General features: G+C 39.6%; 1 protein-coding gene across 1 annotated transcript in view; it reads right to left on the bottom strand.

The window, feature by feature from the left end:
• Nucleotides 1-1,656: 1,656 nt before the first annotated feature.
• LOC139764428 (uncharacterized) overlaps nucleotides 1,657-18,058 on the bottom strand; it is a 203,067-nt gene continuing 186,665 nt past the window's right edge. The window contains exons 33-34 of the mRNA XM_071690980.1: nucleotides 11,585-11,674; nucleotides 1,657-6,428 (exon numbers count right to left, since the gene is read on the bottom strand). Of these exons, the coding sequence (XP_071547081.1) occupies nucleotides 11,598-11,674 (77 nt within the window). The 3' untranslated portion in view covers nucleotides 1,657-6,428; nucleotides 11,585-11,597. The remainder of the gene's footprint in view (nucleotides 6,429-11,584; nucleotides 11,675-18,058) is intronic.

The following is an 18,058-nucleotide window of genomic DNA, read 5'->3' as shown; positions in this document are numbered from 1 at the left end:
CTTTGTATCTTATGACCACATGTTTGGCAGCTTACCTTTTAACGTCTGGCCTATACCAGCTTAAAGGGCAAAGTAAAAAGCATGATAGTTACATTGTAGTTAACCAATAATAGACTAAAAATCAATTACATCACGATCAAAACAGGAGTTGAATGACCTAAGAGTGTTAAATGGCTACTCACCTACTGCGTAATCAGTTAAATAAATGTAAATTCACATGCTCTACGCTCTTATCCCCCTTCATAGCTTTTGTCTTAGGGATGTTTACAAAAAGAACATAAAACATACTTATGAATATTACTTCCTCCGGCCTATATCAGCAGAGAAGAGTTTGGCACGATAATTACGCTGTAATTAATAGATAAATGACTACGAAATCAGTTACACCATGATTTAAACACGTGTTAAAAGTCGAGTGTTAAAATGGCTTCTCACCTACTGCGTTCTCAGCTGATGGATTGTAAACAAACATGCACTGACCTGCTTACGCTCTCCATAAGTTCTGCCTCATTTATGTTTATAAGAGGTTGTAAAACAATCTTCACGAATATCACAGGGTAGCACAACATCTATAACTTGACTACAATAACAATACATTCTCATTTCTCTTGCGGGTGGATTCTGAATCGAAGAACTAGGGCAAAAACTGTGAACCCTGATATAATACAGATGATTTAGCAGCCATTTGCTAAATATCTGGCATATTATCATATACCAGAAAATAATCACTTTAATCCTTAACATATCTGTAAGATATAACGTACAAAATTTACAGATCAATCAATAAAACCCAACCTGAAAACACGGAAAGTGATGGACCAACACACTATATGATTGGGTCAGCTGGGGTCTTGTATACATTGAGTGATCCTTATTGAAATGCATTTGTTTTCCTTATACTTCACCTCATCTCCACATAAACTTCCTTATTTCTTAAAGGTTTAGAGAACATGAATGATAGGAATAGAAATGCTATTATGTGAGTTTTGGTCCTTTAAACATGTTTAGGTTTGGTCCAATTATCATTAGCAGGGGAAGATAATAATGATATTGAAGAGAACAAGGCAAAATGGAACCCATATATGTACTGTTATCTAATTATTTCGTCAAACACCGTTTGATTTTCAGGTTATGTCATAGCTTTAACTATCGTTCTAGGTGAAGTCTAATGTCACAAGTGTACCTAACCATTGTTAGTGTGAGATTTAGATTGAGGATCTCACATCTTCACCTAGGTTAATTGTGGCAAAGTGGAGTCTAATGATGCCACAGCTTTACCTGGCTTGATGTTAGAGTGGTCTAATAATTTCACATCTTTACCTGTCATAATAGTGTTAAGGTAGTGTTATGATGTCATAGATGAATCATATTCGTCAACAGAATGTAGATTTCGTGTTTGGGGAAGTCAAAATTTATTGAGTTTAAAGAAAAATATGCAGACCCCGAAAATCTTTTTATTACCAATTTAGCATTTTTTTGTTTTTGTTTTAAGAGTTCTGAAAAATCTAACCAAACCTAACCAAAGCAAAGCTAACCTAACCTAACCTAACCTAAACAAAGCTAACTTAACCCAAGCAATGATAGCATAACTTAACCTAATCTAGCCAGCTAACCTAACCTCGCATGACGTAAACTGTGGAATAATGAGACAACAGATTATAACATAACACTTTATTGAAAATTAACATAGAAGGTAACGTAAGAAGAGAAATTGGAGAGGTAGAGGGCAGGAGTGATGCATGGGGGGTTTCAAACCCCACCCCCATGATTTACACCTACATCAACAGTCTACAATGGCTCGTACAGACACACTCTCCACACCCTGTATATATATATACTACATTATAACTATGATGATATCAATGACATCTCATGGGGACTAGGCTCCTCTGCAGCACACACTGTGCGCAGTATCCTTTTCTTGGACTAACACCTGTTTATCGTACAAGCTATCCATCTTGTAACACATTCCAGTACACATTTCCCGTGCTACCTGCAAAATACATTCTCATAGGTGTATTTTTCCCTCCTATGCATACAAACACATACACTCGTCTCCAGATTATGGTTCCAAACACAGGCTAACTCTACTGAGCATCCCTAACCCTAAGACGCTTCTCATGTTTGCCTCAGTAATACATCCTACAAACCCTTCATAACATTTGCAGTGTCAAGAAAAAATATATATATTACATTTCTTTTTTTTTCCATAATTGAACTTGATAAAACTCCTATCCACGACAGATTTACTTGAACTAAATACACTTATCACTTACTGAAGGCGTATCATGCCTTTAAATAGTAGAACAAAGATTACATAAACAGTTAAGAGTACCCTTGTATCGAATTAATTTCTACACAAATATAATATTTTGGAACAAACACTAAAAACTTTTTTTTTCGGAGGAAAAATTTCGCATCACGACAACTTTCAAAAAACAGTAATGGTACCATAATCAAAAGGAGTGGACATGCCACTTCAAAACACTGACGAGGAGGAGGTAATTGATATATATATATATATATATATATATATATATATATATATATATATATATATATATATATATATATATATATATTCTCAATACGAATGTGATTACATGCAGTTTGAGTTAACGATGGCCTTGAGAAGGCATACATAATCACCAGTGACCTGATATTAATAATAATAATACTAGTTGAAACGCATCAGACACAGGACAAAGTCTCCAAAGGATTGATGATGAGGCGATGTTTAAATATATATATATATATATATATATATATATATATATATATATATATATATATATATATATATATATATATATATATTCTTTAGGAAGACTCAAAACCATTTCACAGTAATGTACGAGCCGATAAGTGTGATGGCTATATTTATATATATGTGTATGTAAAAAAAAAAAATCTGACCACCACAATTAGTATGAGAGTGTTATCCGTTTCCGTATGTATGTATGTTGGAAGGCAGTGCCACCACCACCACAAGTCTAGGGACCGTGTGTGCCTCGCGATATAGTTCTACGAACACCATAGATCATTTGGCTGCATAAGTTATAGATGCATTTTAAAAACGCCTAACTGTCAGCACAAGTCTCAAGATTAGGATAGAATGATATAGCTGTTCCCCAAGATGGTTAGGAAGGGCAGACAACACAGCACATAGGTTGAGTACTTCTCAACCATGGGGCACCACTTCGAGACCAAGTCTTGGTCAGCTTTGAAAGATATTAATCTTTTTTTTTTTGATCATTGTTACGAGTCATGTACAATACGTCATGCAGGGCAATTTCTGAAGCATTTTTCTTTTTCTTTTTTTTTTTTTTACAAATGACACCAAATTCAATTTCAATAAGTACAGTTAGAATGACTTCTCGTGTCACTACAACACATACAAGCCAAAAATTCCACAAAACCTTTTTTTTATATATTTATTTACCAAGATTTGCCACTGGCCATATCACAATCTTCTTATCTTGTGAATGGAAGTGGTTATCTTGTGTGGCAGCGATAGCAGGTCTAAGAAAGCAGTCAACTGCTATCTTTGCGAGGATATGGATGGCTACAGGAGTTCGCTTGGATCCAGCAACCAGTAGAATATCAAGTTAAATATATGCCACTCATGCTGCAATCCTACATCGTACTGCCTTATTTTCTTTATTTTTCTCTTTTTATCTGTACTTATTCGTTTCAAGAAACCGCACTGATGCAAAAGAATATCTATTTCCGTATCTTCTAGTGTGATTAAATTTCGACTTCGAAGGAATGGGCAACATGCGAAAGAAAATATAATAGCTGTATTGACTATATGAAAAAAATATATATAAATACCAAAAGTTATCAATGTATCTTTTTTTTTTTCTACGAGAGCAGTTAACGAATACTTACCAATACCTTGCTTGACTTACACGAATAATGGATAAACTCTACATGTCAGACAAGGATTGCCTGACCATTTCCTGCATGTTACTTATATTAAGTCTTTCGCAATTGGCCATGAATGGATGAGGCCTTAGTATATTGAATATGATGTTACAAAAATCTATATATGCACAAAGTCGCAAAGTCCTGCAGGTGTGGCTAAAGAGTAGTCAGGGTTGAGTGCTAGGCTACGGTAAATGTTCATGGTCAAAGAGTGAGGTTTGGAGGAAATGCTCTTGTACTTACAAATAGACATGTTCATTTTAAGTATAAGTTAACCAGTATCTTCTACTGGTGCCATTTAAAGAACTGATTGTGAAGAGAGGATCATAACCATTGCAACACGTAACTTTAAAAAGTATCAAATCATTGTTCTCGTAATAAATAAACGGGTTCACATACATCTGACTACCAAATCATAACGAAGGCACAAAACACTACTGAGGTATTCCATTAGAAAAACTTACAAATGTAAATATATATATATATGAAGACGAAAAAGTCATGGGTAATCATGCGAGGGATTAAGAGATCCCTGGAGGTGGCATCTTACAGTTAAAGTGAGAGGCACAGTACCACTGCCTGGCTATATCAATGCCCAGCTTAATGGCACCTATAGTAGCACAGTACCACTGCCTGGCTATATCATGGCCAGCAAGGGCCATGCTTAATGGCACCCGCAGCGGCACAGTAACGCTGCCTGGCTGTGCCACAGTCAGCACGGGCTGTGTTTGAACGCCATCATCCCTCCCTGCAGTTTAGCGAGGGGTCTATACATCGAGAGCTCGGCATGGGTACGATCGCTATATTTGCCAGTGAATGTGATTCGGGTGAGGGTGAGTGTGGTCCGGCGCACCAGCGGGGAGTGCGCAGCTCATACTCTGAAATGCGCAACTCAGCGAAGACCCGATGGACTTGGAAGTTCGGAGTGGAGAGGAGGTCGGGTGCTACGGGAGCTGGACTGAACCAGGAACCACTTTTGCTGAGCTGCTCCTGGAGGCTCTCTGACGTCGGCTTGCCCGTTTCCGATCGACTCACATGAGAATGTTTTCTCCCAGCGTTCGGGCGCCATGAGAGAGAGGATGGTGAGCTGTCTCGCAAGACTCACTACGAGTCTCAGAAAGCCGTGCATGATGGCGTGAACCCTAAAGAACGACCAGCCAACGCCTACTAGAGTGGCTGAGAAGTATGCCGACTTAGGTAATCTGTCCCGGATGATAGAGAATAAATAAAGTGATAAACAGAGAACATTAACTGAGTTTATATAAGACCTACGAGCGTGACAAACACAGTCTTTCTCTTAACAAAGTCTCCAGATGAATTGAAAAAAAAAAAAGAAAGGTGCGATCCTGCATCTGCATACCAGTAGTTCGTTTATAGAATATAACTAACTTACGATGTAGATATTTGTTTTTAACTTCAGTGTATCCTGCAATACTCAAGACTGTCACTTCTGGTCGTCTGAAACTGTTCACTTCTGGCGAAGTGAAACTCAGTTTCGGACAACTGAAACTGTCAGTTTTGGCCAGCTGAAATTATCAGTTATGGCTATCTGAAACTGTCGGTTCTGGCCAACTGAAACTGTCGGTTCTGGCCATCTGAATTTGTAGGAGTTTTGGCCAACTGAAATGATCAGTTCTGGCCATCTGAAACTGTCAGTTTTGGCCATATTACAATCCGTTTTGGCCAACTATTACAATCCTTTTGGCCATCTATTACAATCCGTTTTGGCCATCTCATACTATCATCATTTCTGGCCAAGTCGAGTATGAATCAGTTCCGGGCTCTTGGCAAATATGACCATACAAAAAAGCACGAATGCTATGCACTTGTGAATGCCACTGCACAGTACATTAAAAAAAATATCAATACATGCTACAAAATATTCATCTAGTGTCGTTTCATACATTCATAAATTTTCATACTACCACATCTATTATCTTTTTTCTTCTTATTGTATTATGACTGAGTAACAATGTACACACGTCATAAAATGGCAAAAGGCGAATGTTCAAAAGCAAGAGGAAGCCCATAAAGTATGAACTGCATATAGCCAACCACGTAGCACATTTTGTGGTGAAGTGGTGATAAAGTGGATGTTGTAGGGGATGGTTGTGGTTGTAAGTGGAAGTTGTAAGGTTGTAGTGGTGACGAGGTGGAAGTTTAAAGGTTGTAGTGGTGACGAGGTGGAAGTTATAAGGTTGTAGTGGTGACGAGGTGGAAGTTATAAGGTTGTAGTGGTGACGAGGTGGAAGTTATAAGGTTGTAGGGATGACGAGGTGGAATCTGTAGTTCTTGGTGACGAGGTGGGAGTTGTAAGGTTGTAGTTGTGACGAGGGTGGAATTCTGTGGGTGACGAGGCAGTTATGAAGGGCTTTTGGTCTCCAGGTGAACATGACGGCGATGACCTTCTCCTGAACAGGTGCTGGGCGAGAAGATGGAGGTTGGGTAGCCTCCATCTCACACCTTCTGGTAGATGAGAGACCCGTCGTCTGTAAAGCGACCTGTGGCAATGAGGAGGGAGGAAGAGAATGCTGTATTAGTGCTCATGGGAACGACTTTGCTCTCATGAAGTTATACCGTGCTTGCTCTAGCTGAAGCTCCTGTCATCACTACCATTTAAAAGGTATGTAGAGACTCTGCCATTCTTACCACAGTCACCACAAATGTGTCTAAATACGTTGTTTCTGCCACTCTCAAAATGTGTGGGAGAACTACACTTGCATGCTACAGTGTGGTAGACCCTGCCACTACGACCAGATGTGTGGTAGAACCACACTGGCTAACCGGGATGACTTACATTCCCACCACAGCCAGACGAACACCTACCATTAAGATCTTCTAACCACAGGGAATGATGAAATGAAGATATGTTCTTCACTGGCCTAACCTAATCTTCAGAACGGGTTGAATAACTAAAGCGTGTTATGGATATGTTCTCTGCTCCTTCCTGTCAGTTTAAGTAAGCTGTATAATGTCTATTTTTTTTTGCAGTCATTCACAATGAGGACAGTGACTGTGCTCAAGAACATCATTACAGATGTAGTGTCGACTGATTACAGGAAACTAAAAGGTTTAACAGGCCAAAATGCAGGTGGGTATAAGAATGAAATGCCTAATATATATATATATATATATATATATATATATATATATGTATATTCCTCTGAGTCTCCCTTGTTGATGTGATTATTACACGAAAGCGCACTTGGGAACCTATCGTGTTTCATCCCCCGTGGACTCGTAGGAATATACTTGATATAAAGCTCAGAAAGGGATGCGGTTAACATGAAAATAGAATTGCATTCAATGTTAAGTTCTTAATCATTATTTTCCAATTCATCGAGTCTTGTCACTCACATACTAATGCATGAAGGATGAGCGTCATAGATATGTGTAAATGTTTCCTAATACTTACGTATGTTGGAGGCTACATAAGTTTGACAAACTGAAGTCCACATCGAGGCTAAACCTTAAATGAGACATACTTCAGAAAGGAAGAAATAAAAAGAGGAAATATGTACCACGTTTTGGAGGAAGTGGAAATGAGCAAAAATGAGCAGGTCCTAGTCAATAGGAAAGACATGGGGGGGGGGGGGGTAGAGAGCTCTAAAGCTTAGCGATGGAAAGAAAGAAATAGAGATCGCTAACAGCCATACAGAAATCATTTGACCGATGTAGGAATAGATGGCCCAGATAGCATAGCCTCCTCCAAGTCCCTAGGGAGTGTACCTCCAAGTTAGCTCCGGACCTTGCTCGTCTTTATTGCATCTGGTTAAAACCCAGAAGCCTGCCTTGGTGCAGCCCATCCCTAAGAAATGAGACCGTTTCAAACTTTTTCCATCTATCGCCCTATTGATAGACTTGCCGCCAGGAATTGGACTTCTACCTGAACATGTTTATGGATAAAGTCAAAGTATTGAGGGGGGAAGCGAGGAGCGATGAGGATTGCGTGAATCTATAAAGGAAACTCGGTCAAACATCACAGTTGATCTGGTATGTCGAATGATAAATAGGACACAGCTGAAGAAGGTCTATATATGAATATTCTCTTATAAGAAATAAGTTGCTGGAATCAGTTTGTGCGACGCCTGGAACCAGAGTCCCACACAAGGAGAATAGCAAATGTAAAAACTGTCTGCTGGTAAAAACATCAGGTCATGGAACAGAGAAGAGTTAGGGGATGACTTGATCATAACCTTCAAGTACCCTAGATCATTGTGATGGTGTCTACAGAGAGAAAAAAAGTTCTTCGAGAGATGGAAAGTCAGAACAACCACAAACCATAATATGAATTTAAGCAAAACACGTCTCAGAAAAAGACTTAAAAAAAGTACTTTTGTAGTAGAACAGTGGATGAATGAAAGACTGTATATATGATGACATTATAGATGCTAACAGTAGACTAAAGCTTTTACAAAAGTGTTTTATATTAGAAGTGACAGTTTAAGAGATGGGACCCCATGAATTCGTGTAACTCCCTCCCCATACCATCCAAGTAGGTGAATAAATAGGTAATTGCACACACACACACACACACACACACACACACACACACACACGGGGTAAAGGGTCAAGGGATCTCTCTCATACGTTCTCTGTGATGATATTTCCCTTAACATTTATAAAGAACCAGCTGCAAACATCAGCTGGAAATTGACATTCTTCAGCCAACTGTTCATTTACGTCCTTTAACAGATGGTGAAGGATCTGTTATCATGCTGGTGAAGTGGACGGGGTCTTGCCCAATTTTCTTGGGAGGCTTAAACGAGTCCAAACAGCCTGGTGGATCATGCTACTCGTTGTGTTGTCTGGTTAATGCCGACCCCGGCAGTATGCTGTGTGGTTAATGCCGCCGCCCCGGCAGTATGTCTGGTTAATGCCGCCCCCCACTGGCAGTATGTCTGGTTAATGCCTCCCCCTCTCCCCCGCTGTATGATGTCTGGTTAATGGCCGCTTTATGCTGTCCGGTCAATGGCCGCTTTATGATGTCTGGTTGATGCCCGCTTTATGTGGTCTGGTTAATGCCTACTGCATGTTGTCTGGTTAATGCCAGCTGTATGTAGTCAGGCTAATGCCCACTGCGTGTTGTCTGGTTAATGCCCCCTGTATGTTGTCTGGTTAATGCCCATTGTATGATGTCTGGTTAATATCCAGTGTATGTTGTCTGGTTTATGCTCGATGTGTGTTGTCTAGCTAATGCCCGATGTATGATGTCTGGTTAACGACCACTGTATGTTGTCTGGTTAGTACCCGCTGTATATTGTCCGGTTAATGCCTGATGTATATTGTTTGGTCTATGCCCGATGTATGTTGTCTGGTTAATGTCCGCTGTGTTGTCTGGTTAATGCCCGATGTATGTTGTCTGGTGAATGCCCACTGTTTTGTTGTCTGGTTAATGACCCATGTGTGTTTGGTTAGTGCCCGATGTATGTTGTCTGGTTAATGCCCGCTATATGTTGTCTGGTTAATGCCCTCCGTATGTTGTCTGGTTAATGCCCGCTGTATGTTGTCTGGTTAATGCCCAATGTATGTTGTCTGGTTAATGACAGCTGTGTGGTGTCTGGATGATAGCAGCTTTATGCTGTCTGGCTAATCTCCGCTGTATGTTGTGTGGTTCACGGCAGCTTTGTGTTGCCTGCTGAGTGTTGTCTTTTAAAATGCCCACTGTATGTTTCTGGTTAATGCCCATTGTATGTTTCTGGTTAATGCCCACTGTATGTTTCTGGTTAATGCCCGCTGTATGTTGACTGGTTAATGCCCGCTGTACGTCGACTGGTTAATGCTATAACCTCCACACTCTTATGAATCGGTTTAAAACCTTAAGGTCTAAGAAAAACAGTTGTTAGTTTCCTTTGAAGATTAAGTGTTGTTGGCCATACAACTATACAACAACCATTACGATACCAACATGCATTCATACTTCAGTTGTAGGATGAATGACCTGTCTCCTTACTTGCATATACAGTATACACACAACAGCAGGTTGTCAGGGAAATGATCAATACACTCCTAGTTTACAAATGGCTGGATTAATTACTCACACCAGATGGTTATATTTAAGGACGCTACCAGTACAGGTCATAACGGAACAGACTGCTTGGTGGAGTGAATGGCCAAGCGATATATATATGACATGGGAGTTCGTCTGAGGTCCTCCTCCAAGGCTTTTTATATATAGACACAGATCCTCCCCCCAACCAAAAACGTTGCCTGGACAGATTCTACACCATCGAGTCCGCCATGATGTGCCTAGGTCGTCTGGAAGGTCAAGGAAGATCCTCCAAGACTACCGCAGTATATCTAGGTCGTCTGGAAGGTCATGGAAGATCCTCCAAGACTACCGTAGTATATCTAGGTCGTCTGGAAGGTCATGGAAGGTCCTCCAAGACTACCGTTGCACAGCTAGGTAGTCTGGAAGGTCATGGAAGGTCCTCCAAGACAACCGGTGTATATCTAAGTTGTCTGGAAGGTCATGGAAGGTCCTCCAAGACTACCGTAGTATATCTAGGTCGTCTGGAAGGTCATGGAAGGCCCTCCAAGACTACCGTGTATATCTAGGTCGCCTGGAAGGTCATGGAAGGTCCTCCAAGATAACCGGTGTATATCTAGGTCGTCTGGAAGGTCATGGAAGATCCTCCAAGACTACTGTAGTATATCTAAGTAGTCTGGAAGGTCATGGAAGGTCCTCCAAGACTACTGTAGTATATCTAAGTAGTCTGGAAGGTCATGGAAGGTCCTCCAAGACTACTGTAGTATATCTAGGTCATCTGGAAGGTCATGGAAGGTCCTCCAAGACAACCAGTGTATATCTAGATCGTCTGGAAGGTCATGGAAGGTCCTCCAAGACTACCGTAGTATATCTAAGTAGTCTGGAAGGTCATGGAAGGTCCTCCAAGACTACCGTTGTATATCTAGGTCGTCTGGAAGGTCATGGAAGGTCCTCCAAGACTACCGTTGTATATCTAAGTAGTCTGGAAGGTCATGGAAGGTCCTCCAAGACAACCGTAGTATATCTAGGTCGTCTGGAAGGTCATGGAAGGTCCTCCAAGACAACCGTAGTATATCTAGGTCGTCTGGAAGGTCATGGAAGGTCCTCCAAGACAACCGGTGTATATCTAGATCGTCTGGAAGGTCAAGGAAGGTCCTCCAAGACTACCGTTGTATATCTAGGTCGTCTGGAAGGTCATGGAAGGTCCTCCAAGACAACCGGTGTATATCTAGATCGTCTGGAAGGTCAAGGAAGGTCCTCCAAGACTACTGTAGTATATCTAAGTAGTCTGGAAGGTCATGGAAGGTCCTCCAAGACTACCGTTGTATATCTAAGTCGTCTGGAAGGTCATGGAAGGTCCTCCAAGACAACCGTAGTATATCTAGGTCATCTGGAAGGTCATGGAAGGTCCTCCAAGACTACCGTATATATCTAGGTCGTCTGGAAGGTCATGGAAGGTCCTCCTAAGACGGCCTTAAAAAAAAAAAAAAAGATAAAGATATCTAGACGGTCTGGAAGGCGACTGCCCTCCCCCAAGACGACTCTGTGCATCTAAGCAGTCTGGAAGGTTATGGAAAAAGGCCGTTCCACAGAGCCTTTGGTACATCGGGCTGGCGTGGGTGTGAGTGTGTACTGGCAGCGCCCTTGGAGGGAGGCAAATTGTTTTACCTGTCTATAGAGTTCAGGTGCGCGGAGCCGGAGGAGGCCTTTGGTGTCTGGGGTTCGTTACCAGAGACACCGAACTGAGCAGGTCGATAGCTGTAAGATTCAAAAAGCCACTCTGGAGATATACATATACTTCTACCACTACATTACACACGACAATAGAAAATGGTAATGGTTTAATACTGCTCAATTAGGTATAGCTTATAATCTATGTACTTCATCAAAATACGCTGTATTGCGTATCTTGTAATGCAATGCTACTGCAGCCAACTGTATTCGCTGAGAGGTTTGATACCAAGAGAGTGTATTTCCAGTAGCGGATTATTCCAGTGTTACTTCGCCACTACCAAGACGATGCAATCACTGTGCGACATAGAAAACCGGGGTTCCAGTGTCGATTCATAGAAAACTGGGATTTCAGTGTCGATTCACAGAAAACTAGGGTTTCAGTGTCGATTCATAGAAAACTGGGATTTCAGTGTCGATTCATAGAAAACTGGGGTTTTAGTGTCGATTCACAGAAAACTAGGGTTTCAGTGTCGATTCGACATAACAGTAAGGAAGCAATGGGTTCGAATTATCACTAGTTGCTTTGTGGTTCGTTCGGTCACGACTTCTTGGACTGTGAGAGTCACACACACACACACACACACACACACACACACACACACACACACGCACTTATGAACAGAGAGAAAAGCTAATGAAGTTAGTGTGAGAACGATCAAGGAAGAGATGAAACAGGACGTGACATCAAACAGCACCTTGAGGAACGCCACACCAGATGAGAAAAGGAAAGAGGAAGGGGTCGATTTGTTGTTCACTACATCAATGGGACAATTGGAAAGTCCACTGTCAGGAGAAGTCAAAATGCAAATCAGATTGGAATATAATAAGGTCGACAGTGCAGTACGCTCGCCACACGAAGCCATACTAGTGATAGACAGAAGACTATGAGGTCCAGTGAGGTACAGAAATTGAAGACTGAGAAGAAATTCAATGCTTTATAAAATACAACAAATCAAAGCTAAAAGACAAGTGTTTGAGGGATCAGAACTGGTTTCCCTTCGTCTGTATGAGCTGGGGGCAGTGCATATCGCCAAGAAGAAGAAGTTTAAAAGGCGAAATAGACGAGGCAAGCATAGACACAGGCTCAGAGGTACACTCTCTTCGACAAAGAGATGGATGTCATCTAGTTTATATGGTCTGCTCCATCCACTGAAGCAGAGACACGACGCTGGTCGTTGCCATTACACAAGAAGGTTCTTTGGACGAGTGAGAGTTTTAGAGAGAGAGAGAGAGAGAGAGAGAGAGAGAGAGAGAGAGAGAGAGAGAGAGAGAGAGAGAGAGAGAGAGAGAGAGAGAGATGCTATACTGATAAACACACACACACACACACACACACGCATCATCATCATAAGTGACTTATTCATTCACACTTACAAAGGAAGTAACAAATACAGTGTGATGTGACAACTGAATATGCACACTTTAAGATGAATGGACTGTAATGATAGTTTCTACATATGGCTTTATGAATTAAGAAGATAATTTGGATATCTCATATCTTACTGAGCAGATAGAAGGCAATCTGGATTATAATGTAAAGCCATCGATCAATAGATATTAAGATAAATTGTTCCATTCTCCAGAGGTTAAGAATAAAGAAATTTTGTATTAATTTATGACATGCTTGAAGTTTGGCTAAGGTGAAACTTGGTTGGTTTAAGTCATAATTAATGAGACATTATTAAATCGTATTGTAATTAAAGTTGTTGGAATAAATGTGTAGAATAGATATTATCTAAAACCACAAAAGATTGATAAAGTACATGCTTATTTATCATGCTAAAGTTTAAATAACTTATTTGATTTAAGTGGATCATCTCGTGATTAAGTTAAGAAAGCAATTTCATCTGTTGAAATTTTTGTTCTCTGGAAGGCCAACTTTTGGCTCCATCTGCTGTGGGCAGCGATAGAGATGGTTATAAAGGCATAGTAAAGAGAATATTTGTTATCTCCTTGATGGTAAACATGCCATAGATTAACCAAGAAAGATGAGGAATATTACACTTATCATTAAACCTCTTTTCTACTTGCTTCCATCTACCCATACACTGAAGGCCAGAGTTCAGAGCAACTTACTATATATACCCATTTACCGGTCGACATACGCAGGGATTTCACACATGCATTTCTCTACCATCGACACGTAACTTACAATCTAGTTCATTACGTCTGTAGCAACTACTACCCTGTCTATAAGAAGCATAATAGACTTAGAGAACTACCCAATAGCCTCGTTATAACCCCAGGCTGCTAATAGAAATTTACACTTAAAAAAGGACAATACAGACCATTCACATCCCATATCGTCCCAGGATAGCTTGGAGCGCTATGAAGAAAAAAAAGAATACAACAAAAATACTTAATAATTCTTAGAATTAAGTTGCAGACAAGTGTTGTTTATACACCCTTGAGATTCAGCTGTTCATATGACAAAGGAAAAATTTGTCTTTCTCAAAGTCACAGGAATATCATCTTACATTCTAGTGAATGGCATACCTAGATCAATGCCATAATACACCTAGATTCTAGAGGATAGATGATTATGGGTCACTAAGAAGTAATTTTATAGCTAGAATGTCCCCAAAGACAGTTAAATCATTCATTAACCTTTGATGTTATATTATCAAGATTGAAATCAAAAACCTAGGTGATGTATGAGGACATTTCTTATCCACCAGGGTTGTTATGCACCCACAATATGCATGTTAGGCTCCGGCCACACAGACCATCCTGGGTGCAGCCAGTTTGCATGATCCTTCTAGGCTAAGACCACATACACTCCTAGGCTAAGACCACATACACTCCTAGGCTACGACCACATACACTCCTGGGTGTAGCCAGTTTGCATGATCCTTCTAGGCTACGACCGACCACATACACTCCCGGGTGCTGCCACAATCTTTTAATTTGAACAGCCATGGCCTCTGTGGTGTAGCTACAGACCCTTTATAGTGGTCTTGAAGAACAAAATATCATGAACCTGGAGGAGAACAGACCCACGGATGACCTATAACAGACCCCTCTAAGGTCTTGTGGTAGGTCTAGAGAATAGACCATTCACCATACTTGCCTCCAAAAACTAACTAAAACACAAACGTATTGCCTCTACTCCATTTATGTACGTATCCGGTAATATATATATATATATATATATATATATATATATATATATATATATATATATATATATATATATATATATATATATATATATATATATATTCTTATGTCTATAATCACTGTATCCAAACAAGTTACAACGGATTTCTGAAATACAAGGATTTTTTAAAATATATATATATATATTGTATATATATATATATATATATATATATATATATATATATATATATATATATATATACATATATATATATATATATATATATATATATATATATATATATATATATATATATATATATATATATATATATATATATATATATATATTCCTATGAGTCCACGGGGGAAATTAAACACGATAAGTTTCCAAGTGCACTTTCGTGTAATAATCACATCATCAGGGGATACACAAGAGAGAAATGTAAGTCAGTTGATATACATCAAAGAGACGAAGCTAGAACGCCATTTGGTAAATCACATGTTTACCAAATGGCGTCCTAGCTTCGTCTCTTCCATGTATATCAACTGACTTATATATCTCTCTTGTGTCTCCCCTGATGATGTGATTATTACACGAAAGCGCACTTGGGAACTTATAGTGTTTCATTTTCACCGTGGACTCAGAGGAATATCTTGATCTCGCGCAAAGTTGTGATCCTTTCCAATATATATATATATATATATATATATATATATATATTTATATATATATATATATATATATATATATATATATATATATATATATATATATATATATATATAATTTTTTTTTTTTTTTTTTTTTTTTTTTTTTTTAATACTTTGTCGCTGTCTCCCGCGTTTGCGAGGTAGCGCAAGGAAACAGACGAAAGAAATGGCCCAACCCCCCCCCCCCCCCCCATACACATGCACATACACACGTCCACACACGCAAATATACATACCTACACAGCTTTCCATGGTTTACCCCAGACGCTTCACATGCCTTGATTCAATCCACTGACAGCACGTCAACCCCTGTATACCACATCGCTCCAATTCACTCTATTCCTTGCCCTCCTTTCACCCTCCTGCATGTTCAGGCCCCGATCACACAAAATCTTTTTCACTCCATCTTTCCACCTCCAATTTGGTCTCCCTCTTCTCCTCGTTCCCTTCACCTCCGACACATATATCCTCTTGGTCAATCTTTCCTCACTCATTCTCTCCATGTGCCCAAACCATTTCAAAACACCCTCTTCTGCTCTCTCAACCACGCTCTTTTTATTTCCACACATCTCTCTTACCCTTACGTTACTTACTCGATCAAACCACCTCACACCACACATTGTCCTCAAACATCTCATTTCCAGCACATCCATCCTCCTGCGCACAACTCTATCCATATATATATATATATATATATGAAGTAAAAGACATTTAAGAGTAAACACAGACGAGAATATATATATATATATATATATATATATATATATATATATATATATATATATATATATATATATATATATATATATATATATATATATATAATTTGCATTAACACAGGCAAAGAAAAAAGGTTATATGTTCCAAAATTGTCAATATATAAAAAGAGTTTCTACACATTCATATTATCAAGGAGAACATGCAACACATGGTAGAACATAGAGAGAGAGAGAGAGAGAGAGAGAGAGAGAGAGAGAGAGAGAGAGAGAGAGAGAGAGAGAGAGAGAGAGAGAGTCTAACATGCACTATTAAACTAGACCAAATAAAAAAAGAAAAGAATTGTCCACAAGCTTAACTACACAACACTACAATAAAAGCATAAGAAAAAAATATGGTATTGACCAGCGCTACACTACAGTACGATGCAAGGAAGCAGAGAGTGAATTATGAAACTTTCCCCCCCCCCCAAAAAAAAATAGAAAACGGGTCACTACTTGTGATTTCGGCCATCTTGATGTCTCCAACCCCCCCCCCCCCCCCCCCCCCCCCCGAATCCCTTGGTTGTGAGCGCAGTGGGATTCCGTGATAGAAAACGGTCGCCGGGTGTGTACCTGTTATCATAATCCCGTTTTCGAATTATCTTTTTTTCTATTCTATTTTGAGCCATTGTGGGTGGCAACATTTTGGACAGCGTGTTTGTTTCAAGATTTTTTTGAGCATCGTATAATAATAAGTTCGAGAGAGAGAGAGAGAGAGAGAGAGAGAGAGAGAGAGAGAGAGAGAGAGAGAGAGAGAGAGAGAGAGAGAGAGAGTCCACGGGGAAATGAAACACGATAAGTTCCCAAGTGCACTTTCGTGTAATCACATCATCAGGTCACTTGTTTACCAAATGGCGTCTTAGCTACGTCTCTTCGTTGTATATCAACTAACTTACATTTTTCTCTTGTGCCTCCCCTGATGATGTGATTATTACACGAAAGTGCACTTGGGAACTTATCGTGGATGACATTAGACCCTGATATGAACTATAGTATTATCTTGCCCATAGTTAAGTAACTTTACACTTATGAGGTCAGGGCCATTGACCTTTTATAGTACCACTTTACAAGCACGTTTTACATATCTCTCTCGAATTACTTAATCTCCCACTTGATAAAGTTGATGTGGTTGTAAAAGTCATACAACTTTGAAGTCATCAAGATCGCCCTGAGAAAATCACGTCTCGCAAGGCAAAACACATAAATAACCCAATGCTATAGGGGGGGTTCTAGAGAGAGAGAGTCTAAGATTGGACTATAGAGTATATCTAGAACTAGAAAGGATAGATATAACTCCTGGTTATATGTGCGTACCGATTATACTAAAGTTTCCGTCTGGCCAACTAGAGGAAGGTATTAGAGAATTAGTATACCACAGATATAAATATATTTCATTCTAGTGTTATATACTAAGAGAAATACAGTCAGATTATTTCATGGATATGTTGTGTGCTCAGTGTTATGAGTGAGTGGTTGTGAGTCAATGTACAAAGATGTTACTGTAATGACCAATTTGTAATTGCCTCGTTAGTGTGTTAAGGGGAGGGAGTTGTACACCCTCTCGTGTGTGTGTGTGTGTGTGTGTGTGTGTGTATGTGTGTGTGTGTATGTGTGTGTGTATGTGTGTGTGTGTGTGTGTGTGTGTGTGTGTATGTGTGTGTGTGTATGTGTGTGTATGTGTGTGTGTGTGTGTGTGTGTACTTGTGAAGCTTATGTTTTGTTTGTGCCTGCATGTATGCATATTTGTTTGTGCGTTTGTTTAAATGTATGTGCGTATGTGTACCTGTGTATTTGTGTGAATGTTTCTTTGTGTTTGTTTTTTCGAGTGTGTATG

The sequence above is a fragment of the Panulirus ornatus genome, chromosome 50 (assembly GCF_036320965.1).
Source record: "Panulirus ornatus isolate Po-2019 chromosome 50, ASM3632096v1, whole genome shotgun sequence".
Classification (NCBI taxonomy): Eukaryota; Metazoa; Arthropoda; class Malacostraca; order Decapoda; family Palinuridae; genus Panulirus; species Panulirus ornatus.
This window is presented reverse-complemented; position numbering and strand designations above follow the sequence as displayed.